The sequence below is a fragment of the Urocitellus parryii genome, chromosome 2, assembly GCF_045843805.1.
Source record: "Urocitellus parryii isolate mUroPar1 chromosome 2, mUroPar1.hap1, whole genome shotgun sequence".
In the NCBI taxonomy this organism is placed as follows: domain Eukaryota; kingdom Metazoa; phylum Chordata; class Mammalia; order Rodentia; family Sciuridae; genus Urocitellus; species Urocitellus parryii.
In genome coordinates this window covers 172,840,583-172,854,725 of record NC_135532.1, presented here as the reverse complement: position 1 = coordinate 172,854,725, position 14,143 = coordinate 172,840,583, and the positions used below count along the sequence as shown (strand labels likewise).

Genomic DNA, 14,143 nt, shown 5'->3' with positions numbered 1-14,143 from the left:
TACCCTGAAGGCATGCCCGCAGTCAGCAACACCCTACCTACCTACATTTACCACGTGGTTAATACATTTAAGTGGATTAATATATTGATTAGGTTAAGGCTCTCATAACCCAATTGTTTCACCTTGAAACTTTCTTGCATTGTCTCACACATGAGCTTTTTCGGGTACACATATCCAAACCATAAGAGATGGCATTTCAGATTAGTGGCAAGTTGAGGCCAGGGAAGAAGGCACAACTGTTTATATTATTGCACAAGGCCAGTGTAGCAGCACCAGAAGGTATAGGAATGAAGACAACCCATTCCTGTTTGCGACTGAAAACACAGAGCCCTTACTCTTTGCCAGTTTGTCCAATCATAGAGGTCTCAATTTGTCACATCAACTGCTGTAAGCCCACCTTGATTAAAACTTCCTTTTCCATTTTCTGTGTATCTAGCTGGAGTTCTTGAGGCACAGCATAGTTATACTGGATCTTCAGCATAAAGCAAATAGGTGGAGCAATGAGGAGGGAACAGAAAGGTTAAGAACATGTGGAAAGGCCATAGGCTTAGTAGGCCTGTCCTTTTGCTTGCTTACCCCTTTTTCCCACATCCTGCAGAGGAACTAACAAAAGATTAGATACTGTCATGAGTATCCAGATTGCACCTGTGCTGGATACTCATGACAGTTTCTCTGTGATCCTTTATTTATTTATTTTTTCATTTTCATTACTGGGGATTGAACTCAGGGCCCCATGCATACTAAGCACTCAATCACTGAACAATATAACTAGCCCTATTTTGTATTTTATTTAGAGACAGGGTCTCACTGAGTTGCTTTTTACCGTTTTGCTTTTTGTTTGAGGCTGGCTTTAAACTCGCCATCCTCTGAGCTTCAGCCTACCAAGCGGCTGGGATTATAGTGCCACTGCACCAACGAGATCATTTTCTTGCTAACAGAATTTTCCAGGTTGCAAGAGTAATGTTTTTAGATTAATATGGACATAAAGGGGAGGTCATGTGTCTTAGAAGTGTGAGATAATGTCAATAGCTATTTTATGTTAATTTAAATAATCCCTTCAAATCTTTGGAAAAATAAGCACCGGCATTGAAATAGGGCAAAGTTAAATAGATGCTTGCCCCTCAGTTTTGTGTTTTTATTAAACTCACTAAACTTTGCCAAAATTTTTACTGCTAGGAAATCCATCATAGTGTTTCCAAGTGCTACTTCTGGAACTGCTTTTGAATTTTATTTTTTTAGTAACATAACCCCATTATTTTGTTTTTATTTTATACTAGAGATTGAACTCGGGGCCTCGTGCATGCTAAGGAAGCACTCTATCACTGAGCTACATCTCCAGCCTCTGCCCGCTTGTTTTACATAGGGTCTTGCTAAATTGCTGTGACTGGCCTCCAATTTGGCAGTCCTCCTATCTCACCCTCCCAAATCACTGGGATTACAGGAGTGTGCCACTGCACCTGGCTAACCCCAAGGATTTTAAGTGACTGAAATTTGCTTTGCTTTGGTTTGGCTAGGGGAAGTGTTTAAAAATTACAGTTTCTTGGGGCTGGGGATGTGGCTCAAGCGGTAGCACGCTCACCTGGCATGCATGCGGCCCGGGTTCAATCCTCAGCACCACATACAAACAAAGATTTTGTATCCGCCGAAAACTAAAAAATAAATATTAAAAATTCTCTCTCTCTCTTCTCTCTCTCTCTTTAAAATAAAAAATTACAGTTTCTTAATATTATTACAGGTTTTTTGTCTTAAACAATGAAGCTGGGCTATTGGAATACTTTGTGAATGAACAGTCTAGAAATCAAAAACCCAGAGGTACTTTGCAGCTTGCAGGAGCTGTAATATCACCCAGTGATGAAGACTCTCACACTTTTACTGTTAATGCCGCCAGTGGGGAGCAGTATAAACTGAGAGGTACGACTGTGATATGAGAATTAATATTGTGATTTTCTTCTTTCCTTGAGAGGTTGGTGTACTTACCTGCTTTTATTTGGGTTTTAGAAGTAGAAACTACTGTCATTGGTAATATAGACACAATGTTCTGGGTCTTGGAACTGTTCTTGAGAATTTATGAATCTGTTTCAATATATAACTTTTTTCAAAGTGGGCCAGTGGTCATGTCTTTTTAGGATTGTATCCTCTCAAAAACTCTGTGTAGACAAAACGCTGATGACTGAGAAATCTAAATAATGTTTTAATGTCTGCCTCAGAGGTGTTTTTGCCCCTTTACTTGATTTCATTTGTATACCCTCTTTGCAGTTTTTAGTGACTAATGTATATAGTTGGGATTTATTACAATGTCTGTATTCATTAAAATAAAGCATAATTTCTGTTTAGATATTTTTATTCGTATAGAAATTTGTGTTTTTTCATTAAATAAATACAAAGTATAATGGTAATGCTAAGATCTGAAAGTATTAATGATACCTCAAATCCTTAATAAAACTTATTTCTTTAATTAAGAACATTAAGAACATTTTATTGTAAGAAACCTAAGTCAGTCTCATAACCCCACCTAGTTGCATGTACACATGTGCTTTATCTTCCTTATGAAATTTCTACACTTAGCTACTATTTTCCCTAACAAGGTTGATTCTTTGAGCTCTTTCCTATTTTCCTCTAGTCAGGGAGGAAAATTTGATCTAGGGAGAGTGGAACCAATCTTTGCTTTTTAATCATCTGTTCTTTAGTTATGGACAATTATATTCTGAAATAAAAATAAAAGGGAATAACTTAGACTTTTTAAAATCAGCCACAGATGCTAAAGAGCGACAACATTGGGTTAGCAGACTTCAGATATGTACACAGCACCACACTGAAGCCATTGGAAAGGTATGTGGATTTATAAACAGTATTAATGCACAAAATGGGAAAAGAGTGTTGTTGTCCTTTTTATCTTTAAACTGAGATACTATTTACATACCATCAAATGTATCCTTTTAAAAAGTAGAATTTCATGGTTTTGGTATATTGACAAGGTTGTACAACCATTGCAGTCATCTAATTCCACATTTCCATAACCTACTACAAAAACTCATACCCACCAGAAGTCCTTATTCAGCTTTTCCCAAGTCCTTGGCAAACACTACTCTATTTCCTATTTCCACGGATTCTATATAAAGGGAATTATACAAAATATGGCTTATTATGTCTGGCTTTTTCCCCTTGGCATAATGTTTTCAAGATTCATCTACACTGTTGCATGTACTTTGTTCTTTTTAAAAAGTGAATAATATTCCATTTTATGGATGTAACATTTTGCTTATCCACAAGCCAGCCAATGGAAATTTTGGATTGTTTCCATTTGAAGGATACTATGAATACTGCCAACATTTGTGTTCAGGCTTTTGGGTGAACATATGATTTCCTTTCTCTAGAATATGTATGTAACAGTGGAATTGCTGAATTGTGTTAGTTCTAACTTTTTGAAGAACTGCCAAACTTTTAAAACACAGCATACCATTTTACATTGCCAACAATGTATGAGGGTTCCAGTTTATCCACATTCTTGCCAATACTTGTTATTGTTCTTTACGAATGAAAAATTTCAGTCACCCTAGTAGGTAGGTATAAGTAAAGTAGCCTCTTATTGTGGTTTTGATTTCATTTCCCTAGTGACTAATCATGTTGAACATCTTTTCATTTGCTTATTTGTCACTCATTCATCTATCTTCTTTGGAGTATTTTTTAAATTAGAGATGTCTGAAAAGTAATATATGGACAGTGTGTGTAAAAGATTCAATACTTAGGTGATAACTTGACTTTTCTTTTCCATTCTTCCTTATGTTTTGCTCTACTAACTGATTTTTAAAATTGTTTGTAATTTAGGTCTGTAGTCTATTTTTCAGGAAATCTGACATAATAGTTTTTCTTATATACTACAAAATTCTACTCTTTAGTGATGATCAGAAAGCCCTAGTTTGTTCCAGAGAAACGTGCATGTTTCATCAGATTTATTAGATTACATATTGTTGAGTACCGTGTTTGTATTAATCATGATGCTTAAAAATCTGAAATCATAAAAAATTTGTTATTCTAATATACTTATAAAATGTGAAAAAGTTATTTGAAGGTATAAAACTGGAAAATTTCTGGGTAAATTTCCAGTTTACTGTGGATATGTGAAATGTTTAAATTTTTGTCATCTTCTGAAATGTTCTTTTGTCAATTCTGAATTTAATTTTTAAAATTCTTCATGTGTAGACCTCAAGTATATGGTAGTTTGATGGTTAAGAAGCCTAAATTGGGGGAAAAAAAAGAATTATTTTCCTTTGTCTAACAGAATAATCCTCCTCTGAAGTCACGGAGCTTCTCACTTGCATCTAGTGGTAGTTCTCCTATATCCCAGAGGAGACCAAGTCAAAATGCCATTTCTTTTTTTAATGTTGGACATTCCAAACTGCAATCCGTGAGCAAAAGAGCTCACTTACCTCCAGACCATCTTGTGGAAGTCAGAGAAGTAAGTATGAATTAAAATCAAGCTTAAAATGCAAAATGGTATACTGCCGGCTTGATTTTGTCACAGAATTTTTTTTTTTTTTTACATACTCTATTTTTGTCTTCTGGGGCCCTTGTTATTTTTCATTTAGTATGCTAAGATAATTCAGTGATTAATATTGATTATATGCAATATCCCAAAATTTCTATCAGTTATGTGCATTTTTAAAATGTCTTTCAGTTCTCAAATAAAAGTAGACTCTTTGAACCCACAGGTACTAAACAATTGAGTTACATTCATAGCTCTTTTTATTTTTTTATTTTAAGACAGAGTTTCACTAAGTTGCTTAGGGCCTTGCTAAAGTTGCTGAGGCTGACTTCAAACTTGTAATTGTCCTGTTTCAGCCTCCCAGACCACTGGGTTACAGGCATGCTCCACTGCATCCAGCCTAAAAGTAGACTGTAAAAATTAATAATCAAGTAAGCTTTTTGCTTGCCTGTGTGTGGTTGGGTCTTTGTCCTTGAGTCCTGTTGTTTATAGCTTCTCTTCTATGAAGGCTTTAATCAACTGATCTTCTCTTTTGTGCTCTAACGATTGCTTTGTTATTCTCACTGGTGCAGTGGTAATTTCTTAAAATATCCACACTACAGGGTCCTATGTCTTTAAATATACTTTTCATATCAACATGTTAGTATTTAACATGTCACTTTTTGTGTATAGAGAGTATATCCCCAGAGTTTAACAACTACCTCTTAGGGAAGGACAGCTATTACCTTACAAACTTGACTAGTTTAATGGTAGCCTTTCCCTGAAGTATGGCTCTAGTTATTATTTCTAGGACTTGGGTGGTGACCATTGTTTGACAGTCTCTGTGACATTACCACCCCTCAACTCCATACATACATAAAAAAGTCTTAGGTGAATGCCTGTGTCTTCACTAAAGTGGTACTTTTGCATTTAAGAACACAACAGGTCAAACTTCAAAATTACGAGTGTACTGTGAACATTTCTATATGCTAATGGAATAATTCTGTTTCTGAAAAAACAATCTTTTTAGTGTGTTTACACCATTTTTGAGTCCTCCATACCATTGTTTTTTCTTTTAAAATGTAGTTTATTGCTGATTATTTAAAAACCATCACAGGGGCTGTGGCTGTGGCTGTGGCTCAGTGGTAGCGCACTTGCGTGGCATGTGTGAGGCACTGGGTTCAATTCTCAGCACCACATATAAATAAGTAAAGGTCTATCAACAACTAAAAAAATTTTTTTTAAAAATCACTAATAAAAAAAACATCACAGCTAGTCTCTAGAGGCATGAAATTTTTTAGTCTTGTTTATGATGGCATCTGTTCAAGAATCTATTTTTAGTTTGTGACTTAGATGTATTTCATTATGGGAACTATAAGTTCTGTATGAAGGTGTGAGTTTCTGAGCTTATCTGAAATAGTTTTTATCTAAGACAGTGACTGAAGATATTTGTGTAACCAGGCATGGTGGGCCATGCCAGTAATCCTAGCAACTCAGGAGGCTGAGGCAGGAGAATTGAGAGTTCAAAGCCAGCCTCAGCAACTTAGCAAGGCACTTAGTACTCATCGAGACCCTGTTTCTAAATAAAATACAAAACAGGACTGGGGATGTGGCTCAATGGTTAAGCGCCCCTGAATTCAATCCCCAGTAACAATAAAACAACAAAAACAGATTTATATTAAGCTAAAACTGTAGGTCAGCTTAAGTAAACTGAGACAACTTTTTAAATTTGCAGGAAATTTGGAAAAATAGTATAGAATTTTTGTATGTTCTTTATCCGATTGTGTGATATTACTCTCTTAAGTAACTAGAATATAATTATCAAAATCTGGAAATTATATTAACATAATACTATTAACTATGGTCCTTACCCAAATTTTGGCAGTTTTTGTACTGATACTTTTTTCTTCTGGTTCTGGATCTTGTCCAGGATCCTGCTTTATATGTAATTATTATTTCTGTTTAGTCTCCTTCAGCATGCAATTATTTCTTAATCATTTCTTCTCTCTCATGATCTTGACACTTAGGAAGACTTAATTTTTTTGATACTTTTTTCTTCTGGTTCTGGATCTTGTCCAGGATCCTGCTTTATATGTAATTATTATTTCTGTTTAGTCTCCTTCAGCATGCAATTATTTCTTAATCATTTCTTCTCTCTCATGATCTTGACACTTAGGAAGACTTAATTTTTTTTAAAAATGATACTGGGAATTGAACCAAGGGATACTGTATCTATCACTCACTTACGCTCCCCACCAGTCTTTCTTATATTTTATTTAGAGACAGGTTTCACCAAAAAGTTACGACTGGCCTTTGACTTGAGATCCTCCTGTCTCAGCCTCTAAAGTAGCTGGAATCATGGGCATGTGCCACTGTGCCCAGCTGATCTTTTTTTTTTCCTTGAATTTGAAGTTGTATAATACTTTCTTGTGATTTGAATGAGATTATACATTTTGGGAAAGAATGCCACAGAAAAGATGTTGTGTCCTCAGTATGTCATATCAAAGAGTCATGATGTTGCTATGTCTTATTACTGGTTATGTTGGCCTCAGTCACTTGTTTAGGATGACTTCTATTCACCAACAGTTGCCATCTTTCCCTTTGTAGTTAATATCTTGGGGAGGAGATATTTTGATACCATGCAAATTTTGTTTCTCTTCTAAAAAGTGTAGAAAACTTTATATTAAACGGACTTAAGGTTCTAGGAAACAGTTCTCAAACTTTTTGGTCTTGGGATCCCTTTCATTCTTAAAAATTATTGAGGACTTCCAAGAGTATTTGTTATATATGGTTAAGTTTATTGATATATTAGAAATCAGAACCGAGAAATTTTAAAAGTTTTATCATTTTGAACTATCGGAAGCCCATGTTAATATAAATAATATTTCATGCCAAATAATGATCTTTTGCCAAAACTAACAAAATTATTACTGAAAAGAGTGGATTGTTTTTATACTTTTCCAATCTCTTCGATATCTGATTTAATACAACACAGTAGAATTCTCATATCTGCTTGTGCGCTCAATCTATTGCCATTTGTTTTTTTGGTTGAAATATATGAAGAAAATTTGACATCATATGTGTTAGAGAAATAAGGGATGTTTCTGTAGTTTTTTCAAATAATTTTGGTTATTTATTGAAAGTGCACCAAAACTTGACAACTGATAATTTCTTAAATGTTAGAGGCAATGTGAAATCTAATAAATGTAAGTGATTTTTTTTTCTGTTCTATAACATGCAAGTCCACTGATCTGTCCTGTACCTTGAATAGATCTTTTAAGCGGTCCATGATTTTCTAATAACATTTATTGGTCATTTGGGAGATACTAATTTATAGTCAGGTCTGGCAAATGTTGATCCATTTTATACACGGTCTAAAATTCATAATAACATCCTCATTAGTCTTACCAGAAAAAACTTTTAAGTATTGGGAAGCTATCAAACCTATGGTGGCAGACACAGGATTTCCAAAATTCTAATTTTCATTTTAAAGCTTAAATTTTATAATTAGAACAAATACAGTCAGTTGTCTTTTCTTTGGAAATGATAAGCTCATTTTGTTAAGTTTTGAAAAAATAGCTATTTTAGTTACCCCCAAATTTGGATAGCCAGATTTTCTGTTAGTCATTCTTTCACATAAAAATGGTAATCTGTGGAAGGGGAGCAGGAGAAAATAGTTCAGTTTGCCACTCAGGCACAGAAGTGCTTTTTCTCTAGGCAATCTTTCTACTTTGGTATGCAACAGAAATACCTTATGAATACTTGCTATTTTTCACAGTATTTACTTTAAAAATGTGTACTCAAGTCAAGATGTAGTAAACCTGGTGATTTTTACTGCTTTTTCAGGGCCTTTTTCTGTTCTCGGGGATTGAAATCAGAGACTCTCTACCACAGATCACTCCTAGCCCATTTTTCATTTTTTATTTTGAGATAGGGTCACCCAGTTGCCAAGTCTGCCTTCAAACTTGCCATTCTCCTGCCTCAGCCTCCCAGGTAGCTGGGATTCCAGAAATGTGCCATTGTGTCTCGAAAAACTAGCTTGCTTTCTGTGAGTGCACAGTAGTGAAGGATACAGTGATCCCTTATAGGGTTGGTGCCACCACCTTGATTCTCACTAATCTTCCACTGTTTTTACGCCCATTGCTTTTGCACCATCAGTGCAAATATTACCATATTTTAAAAGGTAAATAACTTATTCAAATTATTATGAACATAGTTTTGACTTCACCTACCCTGTGGAAAAAGGATCTGCAGAACATACTTTGAGAATTCCTGTTTTACAAATATCCAGCTCCAGGAGATTGTAATGCAGAAGTTTAATATGATTCAGAATGAGTTTAAACAAAACCTTTTTTAAAAAAAAATATTTTTTTTTGTAGTTTTACACAATACCTTTATTTTATTTATTTTTATGTGGTGCTGAGGATCGAACCCAGCACCTTGCAGGTGCTAGACGAGTGCTCTACCTCTAAGCCACAACCCCAGCCCTTAAACAGAACATTTTAATCCAAGTCCCTGAATAAGTCCATTGTTAGATTGTAAGTAACAGGAGGCAAAAATAATTGACTCATGGAGAAAAAGTTATATTGTGCTTGATATCAGATAATATAAAATATTTACCCAATTAAAATGGTCTTTTTATTATCTGCTATTTACTGTTAGTACTACTTACTGTTTCACTTTTGTTATTCAGTGCACATTTCATGCTAGGGTTATCCTAGCCCATAGTAGCTAAAATGACATTTTTTTTTAAATATACTTTTTTAGTTGTAGATGAGCACAGTACCTTTATTTTGTTTATTTTTTTGAGGTGCTGAGGATCGAACCCAGCACCTCACACATGCAAGGCAAATGCTCTACCACTGAGCCACAACCCCAGCCCTAAAGTGACAATTTTAGTAAGTTAGACGTTAACACACAGTGATTAAAATTATAGGCCTAATCTGGTTTTCAGTCAAACTAGATGCTATCTGATGATGTAACACACTCTCCATATTGCCATATGTAGCAACAAAATTCAGGTTGACCAGGTTTTCAGCATTCCTGAAATTCTCTCTCTTTTCAGAAACTGGTTTTATAGTTCAGGAATAATTACTAATTCAGTTTCACAGATTACTTTTCCACTTCTTTGTAAATATATGATCAGTTTGCTTTTTTGTTTTATAGAGAGCCATTACCAAATTTTAATGTTTATACTTTCTTACATCACTTCTAAAATCAGTACTATCAGGTGGCTTTTTTGAGCTATTTGCAAAAAGAAACACTCTTTTTCTTCTTTTAAGTGTTTTTGTATTGTGATTTCTGATTATTTATGTCATGAATATCTTAGTTATGATTCTTTCCCTTTATTCATCTTTTATTGACTTTTATAACAGAGAAGTATACAGAACATAAGTGTAAAGGATACCTTTTGATGTAATTTCCACATAACTACCTCCTGGATCAACAAATTAAATGTTACTAGTACCCTAGAAGACCCTTTCATGCTTCTATCATTGGCCAGTTTCTCACTTTTTTTAATATTTATTTTTTAGTTGTAGGTGGACACAATATATTTTATTTTTAATGTGGTGCTGAGGTTTGAACCCAGTGCCTCACCTGTGCTAGTCGAGCACCCTAAAGATATCTGTATCCACAACCCCAGCCCCATGTTTCTCACTTTTTTGACTCATAACAATATAGATATGTTTTGCTTGCTTTTGAAATTTCTAAAACTAGAATCATACAGTATATATTACTTTGGGCCCATCTTCTATTTGGTTTACATTATATATTTGATATTTTCTTATGATGTTGAACATAGCTGTTCCTTTCTTTTCATTACTACATAATGTTTACTACATGAGTATGCTGTAATATTTTTTTCCATTCTAGTGTTGATGAACATTTGAGTTCATGAACATATATATGTGTATCTGTTGGTTACATACTCGAGTATAGTTGTTAGATTATGAATTGTATTTATTTAGCTATGGTATATGTTGCCAAACTATACTGAAAATTGGTTATACTGGTTCATAAGTTTGAATTATGAATAGTCCAGTTTTTTTGTAAGTGATGTTGGAAATTGAATTCAGGGCTAGTGTGCTAGGCAAGTATGCTAGACAAGTGCTCTAACACTGAACTATCTTCCCAACCCCATTAGACCCAAAATTTATTTACAAAAACATTTACACACAAAGTGTGTGTGTCTGTGTGTCCATGTATGTTTATATGGATATCTTTAAACTTTTAAAAACTCTTTTTTTTTTCCCCCTGTGAATGGCAAATGCTTGAACCTGAACTATGGCACATGTTTTTCAGGTCCTCTTCCATGCATGATTGATTTGCGTTGTAGGATTAGTTTGCATCTCTTTCTCTAGTCCTCTGATAAATAAACTGTATTAAAAATCATCTGGAACAGCAGAGACACTGAGAGCTAGGAGTCTCTCTACTATAGAGTTTCTTTGTGAATTAAGCTAGTGGCCAAAGAATGGGCAATTGAGAACTTTCTGCTTATAATTCAAAGTATTTAAGCATTATAAATTTGGTTTTTATCTAAAAAATTGGGTTTCTCAACAGTCATTGTTATTCCATTGGCTATGTTTAAAAAAAGTAGACAAGACTCCTAATCAAAGCAGAGTGTATTAAATTCCTTTGATGCGAAAAGCTTATACCCAGTACTTTTGCCAAAATTCAGCCTAACAGGGCCAGAAAATTAGGTTAGGAAAGAGGAAACAAGTAAACAATCATGTTCTCATTGCAGGTTCAAATTAAGCCTCACCAAAGGTGTAGTGGAAATGGCTGACAGACGGTATTGGAAATTAATTTTACTTTGGTTTTAGTTGGTTTGTTTTTTGCAGTGCAAGGGTTCAAACTTAGGGCTTCACATGTGCTCTTCCACTAAACACCCCCATCCTGATATTTTGAATGAAGTATTTGATCCTGCTATTAAAATGTCCTTTTGGGGCCTGGGGCTGTGGCTCATTGGCAGAGTGCTTGCCTAGCAGGTGTGAGGCACTGGGTTCAATCCTTAGCACCACATACAAAAAAAATAAGCAAATAAAATAAAGGCATGCTGTCCATCTACGACTACAAAAAAATATTTTTTGATGTTTTTTTCTGATGACTTGTACAAATTTATACTGATAATTAAAAGTGGCAAGACCTTTGGGCTTTGTTGCTTCTGGAGAAAAAGTACAGTAACCAAAAGTCATAATCTTTTTTTTTTTGTTTGATACATAACTGACCATTAAATACTCATTAACTAGAAATAGCCTAGCAAACTTAAAAATAGATTTCTCAGCCTAATATGTCCTAAAAATGCCTCAGAAGCTAAATATGATAATTAAAATGAAAGGTTACGTATTTCACAGAAATTATGACTGTTATTCTTCTTAGATGATGTCTCATGCTGAAGGACAACAGAGAGACTTAATTAGACGAATTGAATGCCTTCCTACTTCTGGTCTTCTTAGTTCCTTGGACCAGGATCTCTTAATGCTCAAAGCTACTTCCATGGCAACCATGAACTGCTTAAATGACTGCTTTCATATTCTCCAGTTGCAGCATGCATCACATCAGAAGGGTTCATTGCCTTCAGGTAAGTTATAGATTAAAGGTAATCCTAACATTGAGGGCCAAAACCTGGAGAGGACTGCATCTATTATTGTTCTCACTCCAGAAAATCTTTAAAAAGAAAAGGAAACCAGTGAACCTCTTGTTTTTTAGTTACTACACTAACATACATCCTCATTGTGCCGTTGGCTGAATCTGAAATGATTTTAGGTCTAATGCCTAGTAGCCCTGAATATTTCTTTAGAGATGTCAAGTTCCACATGTCAAAAATTAAACTCAAAACCCTCAACTCTGTATTTCTGTTAAAATTGTTGATATCACTATATTGTTCATTCAGTTGAACAAAGTAGAAAGATTGGGTTTATTTCTCAAGTTTTAGTTTAGTACACTAATCATTTTTTATGCACATGTATATAAATATTTATCAGTCACCTTTTAGTTAGAAAATTAATATACATCTAGTATTTTAGAGCATCTGTTTGTTGAAATTCATTGTATTGGGAAAAAGAATGTTATTGCATAGAGTATTAAAATGTTTTTAGTAAGTAACATTTATCTTCTATCAATGAAATGAATCAGCCTATCACATCATATTAATAATGAAACTTAGAATTTCATAAAAACTCATTATTCCAACTAATCCCCTTACTTATAAAAGGTATTTTAGAAAGTCAGCAAGTTTCTGCTCAGGAAAATGTTTACTTTAGTCAAATGCATAATGTGTGGATTCTATCTTATGTGCCTATATTCAGCATTTTCTAGCCAATAAACTATTTTAATAACAATTGTAAGTGTAGGTGAGGTCACTGTTGGAGAGGCAAATAAGTCCTGTATGTTTCCCTTAAGAACTCATAGTTCAATTGGGAAAGAAACATGCAAACAGTAACTGTAAAATAGTATACAAAGTGCTACTGACAATAGGAACAAAGTATGTGAGAAAATAGATGTATAGGCAAATATTTCTGATAGAAAAAGGTCTGGAAAAGCCATAAAGAAGCTACAAAGACCAGTTAATTTAGGAGTGAGAGAGATAGGTAAGAAGACATTCCAAAGAGAGAGAAGAACCTAAATTTGAATGGTAAATGTGGAGTGGTGCCTTGTAGAAATTGTTAGTAGTTAGTATAAATTTTATACTGTTATAAAGCAATGCACTCATTATAGAAAATTTACAAACTACCATGTAGTTTAAAGAAAAAAAAAAAGACATGTATTTTCTTTACCAACCAGAAACCACCACTGTTAATATAAAAAAATAACCTCTTTCCCCAAGTTTTTCTTTTTCTTTTCTATTTTTTATGTTACACACTTGGTCTTAGAAAATATATATGTTTGTGTCTTATATTTTTTACTTAATATAAAAAATATTTTCCAAGTTTTTACCTGTTTTTAATAAGTAACATTTATTGGCTGCATTATATTCCTTAGGGATAAATGTATTTTGTTTAACTTACCTCTTCCCCTATGTTGAATATTTAGAAGAGTTACCTTGATCTATGAAATTTGGTTTAATTCTAGTTTGTAATACTTTGGCTAGGAAAATGAAAAAGTATATTTCCAGTCTATGCTACTTAATTTAAAACAAAATCAAGTAGCTCAATGCTAGGTATTGAATTAGATGCTCAATAAGTACTTGATTAAATTCTGTATAATATTAAAAATTTATAAAAATTTTATTTGTGTGATTAAATTAACCCATTGTTCCATTGTCCCAGATGTGAAACACATACAAAAAAATATAGTATCTAATACAATTATGTAACATTATTATGTAATAACAATATCACTATAATGTAATAATATTAATTAACATAATAATGTATATAAACTCTAGATTATGATTTCCAATCTATTTTAATACACCAGTGTCGATTTTGTTGAAATATTTGCAGAATTGAAAATTTGGGACTTAAACAGGTTTAATATTCAACCTTATTTAATATACGCTCTTGTTTTTAAATGTTTCCTTCATGATCAACGAAGCATTTCTAATATAAATTTGGATTTTTTTAAACACAGAAGTGTTTAAAAGTGAAAATTGTTTTCATGCATCACAATGTTTTCGAACACAGGTTTGTGGATATTTGGTGGGATTTAATTAATTGGCATAGATATCTCTCAATGTAA

The 14,143-nt window shown here is 33.7% G+C and overlaps 1 protein-coding gene across 4 annotated transcripts in view; it reads left to right on the top strand.

The window, feature by feature from the left end:
- Positions 1-14,143, top strand: part of Osbpl11 (oxysterol binding protein like 11) — an 80,713-nt gene that overhangs the window by 21,132 nt on the left and 45,438 nt on the right. For all 4 annotated transcript variants that reach the window (XM_026395530.2, XM_026395511.2, XM_026395504.2 and 1 more), the window contains exons 4-7: positions 1,736-1,911; positions 2,750-2,829; positions 4,280-4,456; positions 11,843-12,044. In XM_026395530.2, the coding sequence (XP_026251315.2) occupies positions 1,736-1,911; positions 2,750-2,829; positions 4,280-4,456; positions 11,843-12,044 (635 nt within the window). The remainder of the gene's footprint in view (positions 1-1,735; positions 1,912-2,749; positions 2,830-4,279; positions 4,457-11,842; positions 12,045-14,143) is intronic.